The sequence below is a fragment of the Symphalangus syndactylus genome, chromosome 17 (assembly GCF_028878055.3).
Source record: "Symphalangus syndactylus isolate Jambi chromosome 17, NHGRI_mSymSyn1-v2.1_pri, whole genome shotgun sequence".
NCBI classification, from domain to species: Eukaryota; Metazoa; Chordata; class Mammalia; order Primates; family Hylobatidae; genus Symphalangus; species Symphalangus syndactylus.
In genome coordinates this window covers 85,819,716-85,841,033 of record NC_072439.2, presented here as the reverse complement: position 1 = coordinate 85,841,033, position 21,318 = coordinate 85,819,716, and the positions used below count along the sequence as shown (strand labels likewise).

The 21,318-nt window shown below is 44.1% G+C and overlaps 1 protein-coding gene and 1 long non-coding RNA gene across 6 annotated transcripts; one reads left to right on the top strand and one right to left on the bottom strand.

Annotated features, from left to right (window-relative positions):
- Positions 1-9,371: 9,371 nt before the first annotated feature.
- HTR3E (5-hydroxytryptamine receptor 3E) lies at positions 9,372-18,975 on the bottom strand. Of its 5 annotated transcripts, XM_063622315.1 has the most exons (9): positions 18,443-18,975; positions 15,716-15,882; positions 14,840-14,884; positions 12,073-12,182; positions 11,416-11,585; positions 10,945-11,105; positions 10,403-10,607; positions 10,025-10,240; positions 9,372-9,903 (listed from the first exon to the last, which is right to left on the bottom strand). In XM_063622315.1, exons 1-9 carry the CDS (start codon positions 18,507-18,509, stop codon positions 9,674-9,676), a joined length of 1,371 nt encoding a protein of 456 aa, XP_063478385.1. In that variant the 5' UTR covers positions 18,510-18,975; the 3' UTR covers positions 9,372-9,673. The 5 variants fall into 5 exon arrangements, with proteins under 5 accessions (XP_063478385.1, XP_063478387.1, XP_063478384.1 ...); XM_063622317.1 differs by lacking the exon at positions 14,840-14,884; XM_063622314.1 differs by lacking the exon at positions 18,443-18,975 and having other exon boundaries at positions 15,716-16,191.
- LOC134733328 (uncharacterized) lies at positions 11,194-21,047 on the top strand. Its single transcript, XR_010116796.1, has 3 exons — positions 11,194-11,246; positions 11,976-12,204; positions 20,715-21,047. It is a non-coding gene; the product is annotated as an uncharacterized lncRNA (long non-coding RNA).
- Positions 21,048-21,318: the final 271 nt, after the last annotated feature.

Sequence of the window (21,318 nt, the reverse complement as noted above, 5' to 3'; positions counted from 1 at the left end):
TCTTTCTGCCTGAGCCTCCTGAGTAGCTAGGATTACAAGCATGTGCCACCATGCCCAGCCAATTTTTAAAATTTTTTTGTAGAGATGGAGTCTCACCATGTTGCTCAGGCTAGTCTCAAACTCCTGGCCTTAAGCAATCCTCTGCCTCAGCCTCCAAAAGTGCTGGGATTGCAGGTGTGAGCATCTGCACCTAGCCAACAATCATTTATTGTATATTTCACAGTAGCTAGAAGAGAAGGGTTGTAATATTCCCAAACACAAAGAAAGATAGGGCCGGCCGCAGTGGCTCATGCCTGTAATCCCAGCATTTTGGGAGGCAGTGGCAGGTGGATCACCTAAAAATACAAAAAATTAGCCGGGTGCGGTGTCACATGCCGGTAATCCCAGCTACTGGGGAGGCTGAGGCAGGAGAATTGCTTGAACCTGGGAGGCGGAGGTTGCAGAGAGCCAAGATCGTGCCATTGCACTCCAGCCTGGAAGCCTGGACGATAGAGCGAGACTCCGTCTCAAAAAATATGTAAATAAATAAATAATAAATAAGTGAATAAAAATTATATAAAATTGAAAATTCAGTAATACAGTCACATTTGCCACATTTCAAGTGCCTAATAACCATGTGTGGCTAGTGGCTACTATATTGGACAATGCAGATGTAGAATATTTCCACTATTGCAGAAAGTTCTATTAACAGCACTGTTCAAAGATGTACCTCAAGCCGAAGGAGAAAAATTCCAGAACAAAGGTCTGAGATGCAAGGTGAAAGTTCTAGTAAATAAAATGCTAAGCATGTGAGTAAATATAAACAAACATCGATGATATAAAATAATATTCATGTCTAAGTTGGGTGGCTAAAAAAAGAAAATGCTAAACTACTTATACATGTTAAGTCAGACAGGAAGTGATTAGAGTTAAAAACATTCTAAGATCTTTTTTATTGTTCACATAAAGTCTGGACCAAGAAAAAAAATTCAGTAATATATTGTTTACAAGCAATACTCTTAAAACATAAGGACTCAGGCTGGGCTCGGTGGCTCACCACCTGTAATCCCAGCACTTTGGGAGGCCGAGGCGGGTGGATTGCTTGAGGTCAGGAGTTCGAGACCAGCCTGGCCAACATGGTGAATCCTTTACTAAAAATACAAAAATTAGCTGGGCGTGGTGGCACGTGCCTGTAATACCAGCTACTTGGGAGGCTGAGGCAGGAGAATCACTTGAACCCGGGAGGTGAAGTTTGCAGTGAGCCGAGATTGTGCCTCTATACTCCAGCCCGGGCGATAGAGTGAGAATCCATCTCAAAAAAAAAAAGGAAAGAAAGAAAAAATAAGTAATCGACGAATCCACTATTATAGTAAAACATTTTAAATATATCTCAGTATTTGGTAGATCAAACAGATAAATGAATAAGGAAACAGAAGACTAGAATATCATAATTAAACGTCTTGATCTAATGAATTTATGTGGAACTCTGCATTCGTTAATTGGATAATATGCAGTCTTTTCAAATGTTTGGGGATTGTTTGTGAACATTATACATAATGCAGCTTGGCTAAGGGACCACATGGGCTCTGCAGTACAGCAGCACCAGGATGCTAAAGCATGCAGGCCTCTTGAATTTCTATATGAATTTTAGAATCAGCTTGTCAATTTCTGCAAAAAAAAAAAAAAAAAAAGGCAACCAAAATTTTGATACAGATTGCATTGAATGTGTAGATCAATTTGGGGAGTAATGGCGTGTTCACAGGATTTAAGCTTTCCAAATCTTAAACATAGTATATCTTATCTTTCCATTTATTTAGATCTTCTTTAATTTTTTTCAACAATGTTTTTTAGTTTTCAGTATACAAGTGTTGCACTTCTTTTGTGAAGTTTGTCCCTAAATGCCTTATTTTTTTAAAAATGATTCTTAATTTTATTTTCAAATTATTTATTGCTAGTATATATATAAATACAATACTTTTGGTATGTTGATCTTGTGTCCTGTAACCTTGCTGAACTCATTTATTATTTCTAGTAGATTGTTAGTGAATTCCTTGGGATTTTCTATTTACAAGATCGTATCATCTTCAAACAGAGATTGCTTTACTTCTTTCTTTCAATCTGGATTCCTTTTTATTTATTTTTCTTTTTTTTTTAGACTGTTGCTCTGTCGTCCAGGCTGGAGTGCAGTGGTGAGATCTTGGCTCACCGCAACCTCCACTTTCCGTGTTAAAGCGATTCTCCTGCCTCAGCCTCCCGAATAGCTGAGATTACAGGTGCCCACCACCATGCTTGGCTAATTTTTGTATTTTTGGTAGAGATGGGGTTCCACCATGTTGGCCAGGCTGTTCTCCACTTCCTGACTTCAAGTGATCCACCCACCTTGGCCTCCCAAAGTGCTGAGAGACATGAGCCACTGCACCCGGCCTGCCCTGAATAATGTTAAGAACAATGTTGTGTAGAGGTGGAGAGAATAAATATTCTTGTCTTGTTCCCACTTTTAGGGGGAAAAGATTCAATTTTTTGCCATTTGGTGTGATGTTAGCTGTAGATTTTTCATAGATGCCCTTTAACAGATTGAGGAAGTTATTTTTATTTTTAGTTTGTTGAGTGTTATTTTTTAATCACAAAAGGTTTTGGATTTTGTCAAATGCTTTTTCTGCAGCTATTAAAATGATCGTGTGGGTTTTGTTCTCTTAATATAGTGTATTACATTAACTGATTTTCTGATATTATACCAATCTTGTATTCTTGGGGTGAATTCCACTTGTTCATTGCATATAATCCTTTTTATATGTTGCTGGATTCAGTTTGCTAGTATTTTTTTTGTTTTTTTGAGACAGTGTCACTCTGTTGTCCAGGCTGGAGTGCAGTGGTGCAATCTCGGCTCACTGTAACATCTGTCTCCTGGGTTCAAGTGTTTCTCCCACCTCAGCCTCCCAAGTAGCTGGGATTACAGGTGCACGCCACCATGCCTGGCTAATTTTTTTTTTTGTATTAATAGAAATGGGGTTTTGCCATGTTGGCCAGGCTGGTCTCGAACTCCTGACCTCAGGTGATCCACTGGCCTTGGTCTCCCAGCGTGCTGGGATTATAGGCTTGAGCCACCATGCCCGGTCTGTTTGCTAGTATTTTGTGGAGGATTTTTACGTCTATATTCATATAAGATATTGGTCTGTAGTTTCTTTGTTTTTAAATATAACATCTTTGTCTGGTTTCAGTATCTGGATAATAATACTGGCCTCACAGAATGAGTTGCAAAATGTTTCCTCTTCTTTTAATTTCTGAAAGAGACTGTGTAGAATTGGTATTAATTCCTCTTGAAGTATTTGGTAAAATTTACCAGTGAAGCTGTCAGTGCCTATGGGAAGCTATTTCAAATTATTAGAATCAACTTAAGTTTATTTAACATTTTATCATGATTAGTGTGAAGTTATGCACCTTAATTTTTTTAATTGAGAGATTCCTTCTCTCTCTCTATAAACTTGTAATTTATGAAAAATGAAAAACCCATGTTTTGAAAAAGGTAACACTTAATGGCTCATATTAAAACTGTGATTATTCAGCAAGATAATAGGCAGTTTGAGAGTGAAAGGAATTTCTATATACTTTTAGATCTCTCTTAAGCATACCAAGCATAATTTGACCTAGTTGGTCAAATTATGAGTTTTCCCCATAATCTGGAAGACAACTTTGTCTACCATTTGGTCAAGAAACTAGAGTCAGGAAGAATGATGATATGATGCAGGGGAAAACCTCACCCCTGACACTGTAGGGGATTTGGGGAAAAAAAGGAGTGAAAAGAGGTAAGAGAGTGGAAAGAAGAATGATGGTCAGATCTGTGCCTTTGTTTCCTCTCTCTGGGTTCCAATTGAATGATGTGGACCAGTATTGAGGAGAAAGTTGTCTCTCTTCGAGGCTGGTATAAAGATCAGAGCTTTACAGTCCTCTGAAGGAGCCCAGCAGATAGACTTCAAAAAGAAGCCTGTGAACTTGGGGAAGAGCTGCCTCTGTTTGCTGCTGTGGTCTTTGGACAGCCTGACTGGTTCATGTTGGAAGGCAGGGAAAATTGAACGAGTATGTTCAATTATTTCCATTCCCTGCAGATGGGAGAGGATTGCTACTTGCTCCTGGATTGACCTGGGAATTGAGGCATGCCCTCCATGTGCTTCAGCAGAATAACAGTGTTTCATCACTGGTTCATATAAGCAGCCTGGCCCAGGCCTCCACAGTTAAGTTGGTTTGCTCTTCCTCGAAAGAACCTTACAGTGTGACCTATACAGGTGCTGAGAGGACACAAAATTATGAGCAGGCAACGAAAACAATGGGGCCGGGCGCAGTGGCTCACACCTGTAATCCCAGCACTTTGGGATCCCGAGGCGGGTGGATCACTGGAAGCTAAAGTTCGAGACCAGCCTGGCCAACATGGTGAATCCCTGTCTCTACTAAAAAAATACAAAATTAGCCAGGTGTGGTGGCACATGCCTGTAATCCCAGCTACTCAGGAGGGTGAGGCACGAGAATCGCTTGAACCTAGGAGGCAGAGGTTGCAGTGAACTGAGATCGCACCACTGCACTCCAGCCTGGGTGACAGATACTCTGTCTCAAAAGGAAAAAAAAGCCTACTGATTGTCAATCACATATACAAAATACCTTCACAGCAACATCTAAACCAGCGTTTGACCAGACAACTGGGCACGATAGTCCAGCCAAATTGACATTTAAAATTAACCATGTCAGGCTGGGCACAGTGGCTCACACCTGTAATCCCAGCACTTAGGGAGGTTGAGGCGGGCAGATCACCTGAAAGGTCAAGAGTTCGAGACCAGCCTGGCGAACATGGTGAAACCCCTTCTCTACTAAAAATACAAAAATTAGCCAAGTGTGTTGGCAGGCGCCTGTAATCCCAGCTACTCGGTTGGCTGAGGTGGGAGAATCTTTTGAACCTGGGAGAATCTTTTGAATCTTTTGAACCTCACTGGGTTGCAGTAAGCCGAGATCGTGCCACTGCACTCCAGCCTGACAGAGCAAGACTGCGTCTCAATAAATAAAATAAAATAAAATAAAATAAAATAAAATAAAATAAAATAAAATAAACCATGTCAATGACCAATATGAATATTGAGGACAAGGGCTCCTTCTGAAGTAGGATTAAGAAAAGAGAGAAGATAATTTCTAGGACATGTGATTAGAACACTGAAAAGACTTCATGAGGCTGGGCGTGGTGGCTCATGCCTATAATCCTAGCACTTTGGGAAACTGAGGTGGGTGGATCACCTGAGGTCAGCATTTCAAGACCAGCTTGGCCAACATGGTGAAAGCCCATCACTACTAAAAATACAAAATTAGCCGGGTACGGTGACATGCACCTGTAATCCCAGCTACTTGGGAGGCTGAGGCAGGAGAATCGCTTGAACCCAGGAGGTGGAGGTTGCAGTGAGCTGAGATCACACCATTGTACTCCAGGCTGGTGACCGAGCGAGACTCCATCTCAAAAAAAAAAAAAAAAGAACTGCCTGAACAGAAAAAGAACAGATGGAAGAGAGTAAGTAGAGTGTTACTTATATCCTAGAAAAAATTTCCCAAACATAGGAAAGATTTAAATATTCATATTGAAAAAGGTCACTGAGACACAGAAAGGATTAGTGAAAACGCACATTTAGACATAACCTAGTGAAATTCAAGGGTCTGTAATCGCCAGTGGGGTCACCTTGCCTGCTGCCTAGACAGAGCCAACTTATCAAGACAGGGAAATTGCAATAGAGGAAGAGTAATTCATGCAGAGCCTGCTGTGCGGGACACTGGAATTTTATCAGCCTCCCTGAGCATTCGGGGATCAGAGTTTTTAAGGACAACTTGGTGGGTTGGGGGAAACCAGTGAGCCGGGAGTGCTGATTGGTCAGATCAGAGATGAAATCATGGGAAGTTGAAGCTGTCCTCTTGTGCTGAGTCAGTTCCTGGGTTGGGGCCACAAGATCAGATGAGCCAGTTTATTGATCTTGGTGGCCAGCTGATTCATTAAGTGCAGGGTCTGCAAAATATAAGCACTGATCTTAGGAGCAGTTTAGGGAGGGTCAGAATTTTGTAGCCTCCACCTGCATGACTCCTAAACCATAATTTCTAATCTTGTGGCTAGTTCGTTAGTCCTATAAAGGCAGTCTAGTCCCCAGGCAAGAAGGAGGTTTGTTTTGGGAAAGGGCTGTTATCGTTTTTATTTTATTTAATTTTATTTATTTTTTAATTTTAATTTTTTTTTAATTTTTGTCTATTTATTTATTTTTGAGATGGAGTCTCCCTCTGTCGCCCAGGCTGGAGTGCAGTGGTGCAATCTTGGCTCACTGCAACCTCTGCCTCCTGGGTTCAAGTGATTCTCCTGCCTCAGCCTCCCAAGTAGCTGAGACTACAGGTATGTGCCACCATGCCCTGCTAGCTTTTGTATTTTTAGTACAGATGGAGTTTCACCATATTGGCCAGGCTGGTCTATTATTTTTATTTATACAGGCATGAAACACTGTGCCCGGACCATACTGTACCTTTTGATATTTGTACCTTGTATGTATAGCACTCTTCCAAAAATGAATCAAGAATTAATGAAAGAGATGTGCAAAAACATACTAGGCAAAAGCAAGATTTGCAACACTATCCTACAAATGGAAATCATGTTCAAAACACATTGAACAGAACAAATAGTGACAATATATGAGGATAAAATCAGGCACAATTCAAGAAGATATAATAACCATACACTTTTATGCATCAAATAACATAGCTGTCAAGCATATAAAAGGAAAACTACAAGTACCCAGAGAACATGGATAAAATACTTTTGAACTTTAACAGACCACGTAGACAAAAATAAGCTATGATATAGAGGATTTGAATAATGTAATAAATAAGCTCTATTTAGTAGATGCATATATAGAGAATATATGCTTTTTAAAAAAAAGACAGAACACTTAAGAACACAAATACATACTTTTTAAATGTCCTGAAACAAAGCTTGTTACAGAACCAATCATGAATTCAGCCAGAGAAAAAGCTTTTTTTTTTGAGAGAAAGTCTCCCTCTGTCTTCCAGGCTGGAGTACAGTGGTGTGATCTTGGCTCACTGCAACCTCCACCTCCCGGGTTCAAGTGATTCTTCTGCCTCAGCCTCCCGAGTAGCTGGGACTACAGGCATGCACCACCACGCCCAGCTAATTTTTGTATTTTTAGTAGAGACGGGGTTTCACCATATTGGTCTGGCTGGTCTCAAACTCCTGATCTCGTGGTCCACCCGCCTTGGCTTCCCAAAGTGCTGGGATTACAGGCGTGAGCCACCGTGCCCGGCCAAGAAAGCTTTACAAATCCAAAAAGGTTTAAATTTATACACCGTGCTCTCTGATCATAAACCAAGAAACTAGAAATTAACAGTGAAAAGATAACAATGACAAAAATCCCTTATCCATGGATATGAAGACACATTCTCCCAAATAGCCTTTATTTCTATTTTTATTTTTTTTGAGACGGGGTCTTGCTTTGTCGCTCAGGCTGGAGTGCAGTGGAACAATCAGAACTCACTGTAGCCTTGATCTCCCGGACTCAAGCAATCCTCCCACCGCAGCCTCCTGCACAGTGGGACTACAGGCGTGTGCCATACATGCCTGGCTAATTTTTTTTTTTTTTTTTTTTTGTAGAAATGGGGTCTCACTATGTTGCCGAGGCTGGTCTTGAACTCCTGAGCTCACACAATCCTCCCACCTCAGCCTCCCAAGGTATTGGGATTATAGGCATAAGCCATTGCATCTGGCCCCAAATAACCTTTATATCAGAGAGAATTAAAACAGATTATGAATTGTCTACAAAGTAATGAAGAGGAGATCACCTTATTCTAAAACCTATGGGATACAGCTTAAGCTGTTCTGAGTAAAATCAATAGAAAGACTGAGAACACTTTAATGGAGAATTCAACTTGGAAAACCAGAAAAAGAATAACATGAAACATAATAAATTAGGAGAGTGCTAAAATGAGATCAGTACAAGATAATGGAAAAGATAAATAAAAGAATCTGCTAGTAAGAAAATATGTCTGAAAACACCTCAGAGAATTAAAACTTCTCAAACCTAACAGTTGTCACTTCAGTCTTGGGAGAGAGGATCATTCCTGATGACATCGAAGCTTTATCACAATCAAAGAGTCAAAGAAATGTACAGGTTCTGTTTTAAAACTATCAGTTCTGGTTAGTTTTCTTTCTTTTTTCTTTTCTTTCTTTTTAATGGAGTTTCACTCTTGTTGCCCAGGCTGGAGTGCAATGGCGTGATCTTGGCTCACTGCAACCTCTGCCTCCCGGGTTCAAGAGATTCTCCTGCCTCAGCCTCCCAAGTAGCTGGGATTACAAGCACACACCATCACACCCAGATAATTTTGTATTTTTAGTAGAGACGTGGTTTCTCCATGTTGGTCAGGCTGGTCTCCAACTCCTGACCTCAGGTGATCCACCCGCCTTGGCCTCCCAAAGTGCTGGGATTACAGGTATGAGCCACCACGCCCAGCCTCTTTCTTTCTTTCTTTTGATAGAATCTCACTCTGTCACCCAGGCTGAAGTGTAGTGGCAGGATCTTGGCTCACTGCAACCTCCGCCTCCCAGGCTCAAGCGATTCTCCTGCCTCAGCCTCCTGTGTAGCTGGGATTACAGGCGTGCGCCACCACCTCTGACTAGTTTTTGTATTTTTGGTAGAAACAAGGTTTCACCATGTTGGCCAGGCTGTTCTCCAACTCCTGACCTCAAGTGATCCACCCCCCTCGGCCTCCCAAAGTGCTGAGATTACAGGCATGTGCCACTGCTGCCCAGCCAAGTTTCTTTCTTTCTTTCTTTCTTTCTTTCTTTCTTTTTATTTTTACTTTTTTTGAGACTAAGTTTCACTCTTGTCGCCCAGGCTGGGGTGCAGTGGCGCGATCTCCACTCACTGCAACCTCCACCTCCGGGGTTCAAGCGATTCTCCTGCCTCAGCCTCCCAAGTAGCTAGGATTACAGGCGTGCATCACCACGCCTGGATAATTAATTAATATTTATTTATTTATTTATTTTGAGATGGAGTTTTGCTCTTGCTGCCTAGGCTGGAGTGCAGTGGCGCGATCTTGGCTCACTGTAACCTCCGCCTCCTGGGTTCAAGCAATTCTCCTGCTTCAGACTCTGGAGTAGCTGGGATTACATGCACCCACCACCATGCCCTGCAAATTTTTTGTATTTTTTGTAGAGATGAGGTTTCTCCATGTTGGCCAGGCTGGTCTCTAATGCCTGACCTCAGGTGATCCGCCTGCCTTGGCCTCCCAAAGTGCTGGGATTATAGGCGTGAGCCACAGCGCCCGGGTGGTTAGTTAAGTTTCTACCTTACGACCTGACAAAGAGCCAGAAATCTCTGCAGAATGATTTATTGGGCAAGTCAGCAGACAGAAGAGGTATAGTCTGCTATGCAGATGACATAAGGGGGACCTAGAACCATATGGTAGGACTGAAGGAAGCCAACAAAATGCAGGAACAGGGAGAAATGTCTGGGATTGGAATTGGTCAGCAGGACTGGATTGGGATGCATGGAATACAGTAGAGACTCAGTCATCTTTGGGGATATGATAGTTGGTACTCAGGAAACAGGGGAGACCTGGCCAGTCCCTGGAGGCAAGAGAAGCTCCAGACTGAAGTTTGCAGGTGAGCACCTGCCTAGGTGTTCCAGAGGCATATGATGGTGATGATGGAGGAGGCCATGAAGAGCAGGTAGAGGTGGAAGAGCAGGGTATCCATCACGTGGCTGAACTGCACCCACAGCTCCACCGAGTGCTGCTTCTGGGCCTCGTGTTCTCGCTGAGCCCTTGTCCATTCTGAGCCCCCTGTCAGCTCTGCCTCCCCAGGGCCTGGCATCTGCCCTGCTGATACCTCTGGCTCCTTCACACCTACAGAAAGACAGAGACTCAGCCATGGGCTGCAAATGTCACTGGTGGAGAGAGGGAGACAGGGAAGGAGGCAGGAGCAGAGAAGTGGAGGTAGGGGAAGAGGAAGTGTGACTTCCCTCACCAGGCAGGTGGGTGGGGGTGAGACCCAGGCCCTTATTTCCCTTCTGGGGCGCAGTGGGACAGCATCTCCCTGGGCTGGTGCAGTGCAGCAGCAGACAGTGGAGCCACCGAGGCAGGGGTGGGGGCTGGGTGGTGGCCACGTGCAGCAGATGGGTGATGAAGATGGTCTCCAGCAGGCTGCCCACCATCAGGGACAGGCACAGGGCGAAGTAGACACCTGGAGGGAAGGGGGGCCTGGTGAGGGCCAGAGGCACCACCTAGAATTTCTTTCTTCTCTTCCAATCCCACCCTGGCAGGCATATGGCCTCCTTTTTCCAGTATACCTCCCTTCCTGAGTTAGTTCCCACCCTTCTCTTCCAAAAGGTGGGAGGAGCCATACTGATGAGGGGGGTGCCACAGGTGGGGAGCAAGTCACTCATCATGAGCAGGAAGACGTTGTAGCCCAGCAGGAGCGTTATCTTGAATGGGACACGATTCCCACTTTTCACTGGCAGGTAGAAGCTGAGGGCATCGATGGTAACCAGAAAGCCACTGGGCACAAGAAGGTTTATGACATAGAGGCTGGGCCTGCGCCTGATGGCCACCTGGTAGGGTAGGAGAGGGCGGTAAGTAGTTATGGGGTCAGAGGAACCCTCAAATCCAGGAAAAGCAGTGACAGTTTCTGTCTCTGCCTTTTTCTTTGGCCTGATAGCACCCTGGGATCTGGAGCTGTGTGGAATGCAGCTTTAGAATCTGGTATAGAACCTGTGAAGAGACAGTTAGGCCAGAGCTCTGAGCTTTAGGATGGAGAATGAGGCTGGGAAGCCAGGAGAGAGGGTAACATTGGGGGACCCTGAAACTTGGGAGATACACATTTGATGGACATTCTAGGCAAGGGTAAAAGTGCGGGAGGAAGGAAAGAGCAAGAGCCTCCAAGCTCACATAGAACACAATCTGATCATACAGGTCGCCTCCCCTGGACAACTTTGCGGTGGCCTTGTTGATGCCCAGGAGCTCCCATTCTCCATGGGTCTGAAGGATGTTCCGGGATGCATCTGTTATTTCCCACACTTCTTTCTCCACGTCCAGCAACATGCTGTCCACTGAAAATAAGAACCATCTGAATCATTTTTTAAGGATATAGTTTCCTGGTGGCTCAACTGCACTCTTTTTCCATCCTTTCTTTCAATAAATATTTTCGAGTGCCTCCCACATGCCAGGAAACTTGCCAGGAGCTTGGGATGGTAAGGAACAAGACAGACTTGGGTTCTGCCTTTATGGAAAATATTTTAGCATCCATAGAGCCTTATTCTTCTCCCCACCCATACTCCTTGGTCACCATTTACTCATAGTTTCTTTATATTTGTTGGTTGCTGTCATTCACCCCATCCCTGAGACCCCACTGCAACTTACCTGTGTAGAGGAATGAGCTGAAGGTGAGTGTGCAGTTCTGCTGGTCAAAGGGGAAGTAGAAGATGTCCAGGTTACAGATACTGTCCACCTTCATGGGTTTCTTATACCTGATGCGACCTTCATTACTTACATATGCTGTGAGGTCTTTTGGGGTCTTATCCACATCCATGCTGGAGGAGAGATAAGGCAAGAGGCAGGTGCTGCAGTTTCTCTCTCTCTCTTTTTTTTTTTTTTTGAGACAGGATCTTGCTCTGTCACCCAGGCTGGAGTAGAGTGGCATGCTCTCAGCTCACTGCAACTTCCGTGTCCTGGGCTCAAATGATCCTTCTGCCTCAGCCTCAGCCTCCCGAGTAGCTGGGACTACAGGCGCACCACCAGGACTGGCTAATTTTTTTTTTTTTTATTTTAAGAGATGAGGTTTCACCATGTTGCCCAGGCTGGTCTCAAACTCCTGAACTGAAGTGATCCACCCACCTTGGCCTCCCAAAGTGCTGGGATTACAGGCATTAGCCACTGCACCTGGCTCAGTTTCTCTTCTTATCTCTCTGGTTGTTTCTTAGCCATCTAAAGACCACTTACAGTGGCCCCAATGGTAAACTGTGATCTCTGCGGCTACCAGGAGATGGGACTTCCCTCTGACCAGCCCTTGATACGCACAGTTCAATGATGAAAATGTCTGGGAGCCACAGGTTCTTGGCGGCCATACTCATCTTCGTGATGCCCTCACACTCCTCTGGGTTCCAGCTGATAAATGGGTTATCCCAAACCTAGAGCCCAGGTGGAGGAGAGGTGAGTGTCCTGCCTTTGAATTTCTTCTTTAAAAAAAAAGTTACGAAATACTTCAAGCATATAGAAAAATATATAAAATGCTATGACAAACATCTAGGTATTTACAACCCAACTTTGTGGCATTAATATTTTATTAAATTTACTTGTTTTTCAAGAAATGAGAATTATAGATAAAATCGAACCTGCCTGGGACCATTCTTCATAAATTTTGATCAGCCAGCGCTGGTGGTCTGGGAACCACACTTTGAGACTGAGGTTAGGTGATTGTATTATCTTTCTCCAGCTCTTTCCTTCCTTTCCTCCAAGCAGGCCTTTCTTTTTTTCTTTTTTCTTTTCTTTTTCTTTCTTTTTTTTTTTTGAGATGGAGTCTCGCTCTGTCACCCAGGCTGGAATGCAGTGGCGTGATCTTGGCTCACTGCAACCTCCGCCTCCCGGGTTCAAGCGATTCTCCTGCCTCAGCCTCCTGAGTAGCTGGGATTACAGGTGTGTGCCACCACCTGGATACTTTTTTTTTTTTTTTTTTTTTTGAGACGGAGTCTTGCACTGTTGCCTGGGCTGGAGTGCAGTGGCACGATCTCGGCTCACTGCAACCTCTGCCTCCCGGGTTCAGGCCATTCTCCTGCCTCAGCCTCCCGAGTAGCTGGGACTACAGGCACCCGCCACCACGCCTGGCTAATTTTTTGTATTTTTAGTACAGATGGGGTTTCACCGTGTTAGCCAGGATGGTCTTGATCTCCTGACCTCATGATCCACCCGCCTCAGCCTTCCAAAGTGCTAGGATTACAGGCGTGAACCACCGCGCCCGGCCACCACCCGTCTGATTTTTTTATATTTTTGGTAGAGATGGAGTTTCATCATGTTGGCCAGGCTGGTCTCAGACTCCTGACCTCAAGTGATCCGCCTGCCTAGGCCTCCCAAAGAGCTGGGATTATAGGCGTGAACCACCAAGCCCAGCCATCAAGCAGGCTTTTCAAGTTGGAAATTCAGTTCATTTACTTTTATTTCCCCCCATCCTCCCATACACCTTGTTTTCTTATCAATGCAATTAAGATATAAATTTTCCACTGGGTTGTGCTTTGACTACATTCCACAGATTTTCATATGTATAATTTTCATTTCTAATTACTTCATAATTTCTACTTAATTGCTTTATTTTCTCCTTTGCCTCAAATATTTAGAAGTTTAATTTTAAATTCCCAAGAAACAAGGTTTTCTTTTTTTTTTCTGTGATGCAGTCTCACTCTGTAGCCAAAGCTGGAGTGCAGTGGTGCGATCTCGGCCAACTGCAACCTCTGTCTCCCCAGCTCAAGCGATTCTTGTGCCTCAGCCTCCTGAGTAGCTGGGACTACAGGCATGTGTCACCACGCCTGGCTAATTTTTTGTATTTTAGTAGAGACGGCGTTTCACCATGTTGCCCAGGGTGGTCTTGAACTCCTGAGTTCAGGCTATCCACCAGCCTTGGCCTCCCAAAGTGCTGGGATTACAGGTGTGAGCCACTGTGCCCAGCCTTTTTTTTTTTTTTTTATTACACTTTAAGTTTTAGGGTACATGTGCACAACATGCAGGTTAGTTACATATGTATACATGTGCCATGTTGGTGTGCTGCACCCATTAACTCATCATTTAACATTAGGTATATCTCCTAATGCTATCCCTCCCCCCTCCCCCCACCCCACAACAGGCCCCGGTGTGTGATAGGGTCTCACTCTGTTGCCCAGGCTACAGTGCAGTGGCACAATTATGGCTGACTGCAGCCTTGACCTCCCGGGCTCAAGTGATCCTCCCATCTCAGGCTCCCCAATAGCTGGGACTACAGACGTGAAACACCATACCGAGCTAATTTTTGTATTTTTCTGTATTTTTTTTAGAGACAAGGTTTTGCCGTGTTGCCCAGGCTGGCCTCAAACTCCTGGGCTCAAGCAATCCACCCACCTTGGTCTCCCAAAGTGCTGGGATTACAGGCATGTGCCACTCTGCCTGGCGTTGATACCTTTTTGTGGTTAAAAATGTGGTCAGTTTTGGGGAATACTCTATGTGTGTGACAAAAAGTTACGTATGGTCGTTGATACAAAGTTTGACATGTTTATTAGACTAAGCTTCTTAATTGTGCTGTGAAAATCACTATATATTTACTCCTTTTCTACTAGATTTTTGTTTTGTTTTGTTTTGTTTTTGAGATAGAGTCTCACTTTGTTGCTCAGTCTGGAGTGCAGTGGCGCGATCTCGGCTCACTGCAACCTCCACTTCCCAGGTTCAAGTGATTTTCCTGCTTCAGCCTTCCAAGTAGCTGGGATTACAGGCGCTTGCCACCATGCCCAGCTAATTTTTGTATTTTCAGTAGAGATGGGGTTTCAGCATGTTGGCCAGGTTGGTCTCAAACTCCTGATCTCAAGTGATCTGCCCACCTCGGCCTCCCAAAGCATTGGGATTACAGGCGTTGAGTCACCCGTGCCCAGCCTCTCCTTGATTTTGAAAGCAGTGTATTAAAGCCCCTCACCATTATGGTCGATTTTTCAATTTCTCCTTCATGTGTTTCAAACCAATGTTAGGGACATAAAAACTCATAATTATTATATCTTTGTTTAAAATCCTTTTTGACTGTAACTGTAGGGGGAGAATAAAGTGTTGTCCATACCATTTCCAGCCACAGGAACGATGACAAGAGGTGCATCTGTTCATTCTGCCAAAAGAATTTCCTATTTCCATCATGTTGCCAGTAAGAAGTCTGTTCATCTCCCCCACTTCCCATGCTTGTTTACCAACTCCCAAGGTATATAAATGGGATATGTGATCAAGGACAAAAGCTCTATCAAAACAGATGTGTTAGGCTATGGACAGGAGAGTTCACAGCAGGGCGGGAGTAAAGTAGTCCTTCTCAATCCTCGCTGTATATGAGAATAACTCGAGAAGCTTAAAAATATCGATGTGGCCGGGTGCGGTGGCTCATGCCTGTAATCCCAGCACTTTGGGAGGCTGCAACAGGCAGATCACTTGAGGTCAGGAGTTTGAGACCAGCTTGGCCAACATGGTGAAACTCCATCTCTACTAAAAATACAAAAATTAGCCGGGCGTTGTGACGCATGCCTGAAATCTGAGGCAGATTTCAGGAGAGGCTGAGGCAGGAGAATCGCTTGAGCCCAGGAGGTGGAGGTTGCAGCGAGCCAAGATTGTCCCATTACACTCCAGCCTGGGCAACAGAGTGAGACTCCATCTCAAAAAAACAAAAACAAAACAAAAACGAGGCTTGGGTTTCATCCAATCAAAACCTCTGGAATTAGAACCTGGTCACTGGTATATAGCCAGAGTGAGAAGAAAAGATTCTCTTCCATGTGCTGTTATATCTCACCCTGCTGCACTGGACAGAACTTCTTTGAGATCCCCATGGCAGGCAAATGCCATCCAGCAGTGGTGGAGGAAGCAGAAATGTGGATAAGGGCTTTGGGGGGCCACCTTGCCAGGGGCTGGAAAAAGGTTAAGGACACCAAGGAGGGCTGGAGGGGTCAGCACTCACCACATCTAGGATGGCAGACATCGTGAAGGAGATGTTGACTTGGGTGGGGACGCTGATGTTGGTGGCCGGACGGAAGGGCTTTCTATTAAACATTGAATTCAGAGCAGTGGGATCTGCCCCGTGCTGGCCAAACCCTGAGCAATTGATGGTGAAAGTAACGCCCCTTCCTGTAGTGGACATCGAATGTGTGAGATGAAGGAGAGCAACCCTGTGCTCCCCATATGAGAGGGGCCCCAAGGCAGGGCCTGGAATCGCCAGTGATGAAATGAAAGCAAACATTTGTTGAGCATTGGCTATGTGTCAGGTATATTCTAAGCCCTTTAAAAATGGATTACCTTATTTAATCCTCCCAATCCCCTATCAGGTAGATACTGCTTTACCCTCATGTAATAAACCAGGTGCTAACTAAGGTGCAGTAAGAGGAAGTAACTTCCTACAATCAGACAGCCAATAAAAGGCAGAAGCCGGACTTGTTCTGAACCCAGGTTTGTCTGCTGCTGCTTTGCTACACGTCCCCAGGGATGAGATGAAGAATGGGGAGGGGATCACCGAGAGGGGTCCAGACTCTGGGCTCTTCCTTCCGAGGCCTGGGAGGATGGGGTGAGCTGGAATGCAAATTCTGGAAGCTAATGTGGCAAAGCTGAGCTAGAGCTCCAGCCTCCTTTCTAATATTTCTGTCTCCATGCAAAGCATGCCCAAATCTGTATGCAAACTGAGCCTGGAATGTTGATAGTCATCTGATAGGATTACAGTCCCGGGGCCCCAGAGAGAACACACCTGTTTTCACCCTGACTGCCCCAACCTTCCTTCTTACTTGACTTTACCCAACTCTATCACCAGCGTTCTAGTTTGAGGCTTTAAAAAAGTTTTATTTTATTTTTAATGAACATACAATAATTGTGCATATTTCTTAGTTTGGGGTTTTTTGGGGTTTTTTTTGAGACAGCGACTCTGCTGCCCAGGCTAGAGTGCAGTGGCGCAATCACTGTGGCCTCAGCCTCTGGGCTTAGGGGATCTTCCCACCTCAGCCTCCCAAGTAACTGTGACTACAGGTGCTCCTCACCACACTTGGCTAATTTTTAAAAAAATTTTTTGTAGAGACGGGGGTCTCACTATATTGCCCAGACTGGTCTCAAACCCCTGAGCTCAAGTGATTCTCCCACCTGGGCCTCCCAAAGTTCTGGAATTATAGGTGTGAGCCATCATGCCTAGCCACATAGCTATTTTTAGAAGTGTGGGTGGGTTTTTTTTTATTTCTTTTTTAAATTTTTAAATTTTTTTTAGATGGAGTCTCACTCTGTCGCCCAGGCTGGAGTGCTGTGGCGTGATCTTGGCTCACTGCAATCTCTGCCTCCCAGGTTCAACCGATTCTTCTGCCTCAGCCTCCCAAGTAACTGGGATTACAGGCACCACCACCACATCAGGCTAGTTTTTGTATTTTTAGTAGAGATGGGGTTTTACCATGTTAGCCAGGCTGGTCTTGAACTCCTGACCTCAGGTGATCCGCCTGCCTCGGTGTCTCAAAGTGCTGGGATTACAGGTGTGAGCCACCTCACCTGGCCTGTCTTACCCTCTTCTAACTAATAATTTTTAAAATTTTTCTACTGGTGAAAATTTGTTGAAGGAGCAACAACTTGGAATGAGAGAGATGGTTGATAACCCCTGTGCCAAGGACATTGAGCCTTGTCCATTCCCAACGTCATAGCACTTTCCAGGCAAATTCTTAAACCACTCTAGGAGCAGTGAATATTCAATTGTCAGCCCCTGTGTGCAAGTGCCCAGAGGAGCTTTCATAACCATTTATACTGCCTAGACCAGGTGTACAATTTGTGTCTCTTCCCTGTGCTGGCATTTAAAGTCACCTCTGGTTCAGTCCTCTCCTGTGCCTCCTTATCCAAAGTCATGGAATAATCTAAGGAGGAGAGATGGCATTTATTGGCACTCTTACCAAGTGCCAGGCACTGTGCTTCCCTCCTTCTCTTACTGAATCCTCACAACCCTGCAAGGTAGGCTCTGTTTTACAGATGAGGAAACCAGAGCTCAGAGAAGTTAAGCAGTGCATCCAAGTTTATAAAACTAGCAATGTGAGACACCAAGATTCAAAGCCAGGTCCACCTGTCTCCAAATCCCATGTTCTTGTCTCTCTACCATGCTGACTCCCTGGAAGAGAAGCACATTCTACTTTCACCCTTGACCTGCTGCCTTCTGGCACCTTAGCTAACCTAGAGCTCTTGGATCCAGTAGGTGGATGGGGAAATTATGGCTAAAGGAGGTGGGCACTTTGCTACAATGGTTTGGGTTTCGTACCTGTAGAGAGAAAGAATTACTCCTGTGGATAGAAAGATGGATGGATATAGAAGCTAAATACAAGAGAAGACAATCGTGGATGGTTGTCTTCCATGTAGAGTACCAATGGGGAAAAGACAGACTTTTCAAGTAGTATTGGGAAACTGGATATCCATACGTGAAAGGATAAAGTTTGCTGGTGTTGAACTCTATTTTTCGAGAAGAAAAATGAAAGTGCTCTTGTGTGGCATGTAACTGGAAGGGGATTTTCCGTCTTTCAGAAAAGGGAAGTCTGTGGGCATCATGGTAATGTAGCTACGAAAGAACTCTATCCATCTTAGACAATCTCTGGGGGTTGGAAATTTGAAAAAAGTTCCTAGATGTTCTGCTAGGGAGAGGTCCTCCTTCTTCCCCCTTCCCCTATCGTTGCTCCTTTCTTACCTTGAAGCAGAAGACCGAGAAGGAGGTAGAAGGAAAGTCTTTCCCTGTGGAACCAGCTTCCTTCCATCTTCTTTGTCTAAATTCTTCTCTGAACATGTACTGGGACCCAGGAATGCCCAGATTAAAGCAGCACGGGCCACACCTAGAGTCTGACTTTGAATACTAATAGCATTGGTTGACCACTGACATTTGTAACCTTCCTGGAAAGAGTGTTCTGGTTGTCTTGTTCTTGCCTATGCTTGAGGTTCAGTCTGCTTTTAAGACTTTATCTTAGTCTTAGGTATTTCACTACAACGTAAATGGTTATAGATAGCTCATACGTGATCAACTTGCAGATCTTGGTGAGATCCCTTGGTCTGGAGACTCATCTCTTCAATTCTGGAAAATTCTCAGACATTTATAAATATTTCACTTCCTCTATTTTTCTTATTAGACATGTGTTGTATGGTTTCCTTCTATTTTACATGCCTTTTATTGCTGTCATAACAAATCACAAACCCAGTGGCTTAAATAAACACAATTTGTTATTTTACTGTTCTGTGGGCCAGAAGTTTGAAATAGGTCTCACTGGGCTAAAATGAATGTGTCAGCAGGACCACATTCCTTCTGGAGGTTCTAGAGGAGGATCCATTTCCTTGCCTTTTCCAGATTTTTTTTTTTTTTTTTTTTTTTTTTTTTTGAGACAGGGTTTCACTCTGTCAACCAGGCTAGAGTGCAGCGGTGCAATCGCGACTCACTGCAGACTTGACCTCCTGGGCTCAAGGGGATCTTTCCGTCTCAGCCTCCCAAGTAGCTGGGACATCACAGGTGTGAGCCACCAGGCTTGGCTTTTTTTTTTTTTTTTTTAGTAGAAATGAGGTCTCACTTTGTTGCCTAGGCTGGTCTCCAACTCTTGGCCTCAGGTGATCCTCCAACCTTGATCTCCCAAAGTGCTGGGATTATAGACATAAGCCATTGCACTCACCTTTTCCAGCTTTTAGACTGCCTGTATTTCTTGGTTCATTATTTTTACTTCTCCATCTTCAAAACCAGCAACATCAGGCCAATGTTTCTCACAAGATATCTTACCTCTCTGGTTATTTGTTTCTCTCTCCTTCTTCCACTTATAAGAGCCTTTGTGATTGCATTGTGTCCATTTGGACAATCCAGGATAATCTCCCCACCTCAAAGTCAGCTAATTAACAACCTTAATTCCATCTGCAACCTTAACTCCCCTTTTCCATATAATCTAAGGTTCCAGAGATTAGGATGTGGACAAATTCTGGGGGCCATTATTCTGCCTAGCATACCTCTGTTTCCTATTTTCTACCTCTTTATCTCTGTCCCTAATGATTTCTTCAGATCTAGCTTCCAGGAAAAAAATTCTCCCCTCAACTGTGTTTATTTAATTTAATTTAATTAATTTATTTTTGATTCAACTCAGTAATTTTTATTGCAACTAGAAGACAATACATTGCAGAAACTTTATGGTAGGTCTGGGGAAAAGTGTTATTTACAATAGGTGATTACATAATTTGTCTTTGGCAATATGATTACATACGAAGAATGCAAAATGCAGGTATGGATGCCTTCCATATTTTATTTTATTTTGAGACGAAGTCTCACTTGTTGCCCAGGCTAGAGTGCAGTGGCATGATCTTGGCTCACTACAGCATCCACCTCCTTGGTTTGAACTATTCTCCTGCCTCAGCCTCCTGAGTAGCTGGGACTACAGTCTTGTGCCACCACATTCAGCTAATTTTTGTATTTTTAGTAGAGACAGGGTTTCACCATGTTGGCCAGGCTGGTCTTGAACTCCTCACCTCAGCTGATCCGCCCACCTCGGCCTCCCAAAGTACTGGGATTACAGGAGTGAGCCACTGTGCCTGACCCTCAACTGTGTCTAATCTGTCCATCTAATCTGCCCACTGAGTTTTGGTTTTGTTTTTTTGTTTTTTTGTTTTTTAGAGACAGGGTTTCACTGTCTCCCACCATGCCTGGCCCTCAGCTGTGAGCCACCATGCTGGGATTACAGATGTGAGCCACCGTGCCCAGCCCTCAGCTGTGTCTAATCTGTCCATCTAATTTGTCCACTGAGTTTTGCTTTTGTTTTTTTTTTTTTTTTTAGAGACAGGGTCTCACTGTCTCCCAGGCTGGAGTGCAGTAGTATGATCATAGCTCACTGTAGCCTTGAACTCCTGGGCTCAAGCAATCCTGCCACCTCAGCCTCCCAAGTAGCTGGGACTACAGGTGCATGCCATCATGTGTGGCTAATTTTTTTAATTGTTTCTAGAGACAGGGCCTTGCTATGCTGCCCAGGCTGGTGTTGAACGCCTGGCTTCAAGCGATCCTCCTGCCTCAGCCTTCCAAAGCACTGGAATTACAGGCATGAGCCACTATGGCTAACCTTTTACCCATTTTTAAATCAAGTTGTTTTTTGTTGTTGAGTTTTAGGAATTCTATGTATAGTTTGGATATTAATCCCTTATCAGCTATATAATTTGCAAATGTTTTCTCCCATTTTGTGGGTTGTCTTTTTTCCTGTTATAGTGTCTTTTGATTCATAGATTTTTAATATTTTCATGAAATACTATTTGTCTATTTTTTTGCCTATGCCTTTGTGTCATATCCAAGAAATCACTGCTAAATCTAATGTTGTGAAGATTTTTCCCTATGTGTTCTTTTAGGAGTTTTATTGTTTTAGGTCTACACTTAAATCTTCTTCTTCTTTTTTTTTTTTTTTTTTTTTTGATATGGAGTTTCACTCTTGTTGCTCAGGCTGAGTGCAATGGTGCGATCTCCGCTCACTGCAACCTCCACCTCCTGGGTTCAAGTGATTCTCCTGCTTTAGCCTCTCGAGTAGCTGGGATTACAGGCATGTTCCACTATGCCCAGCT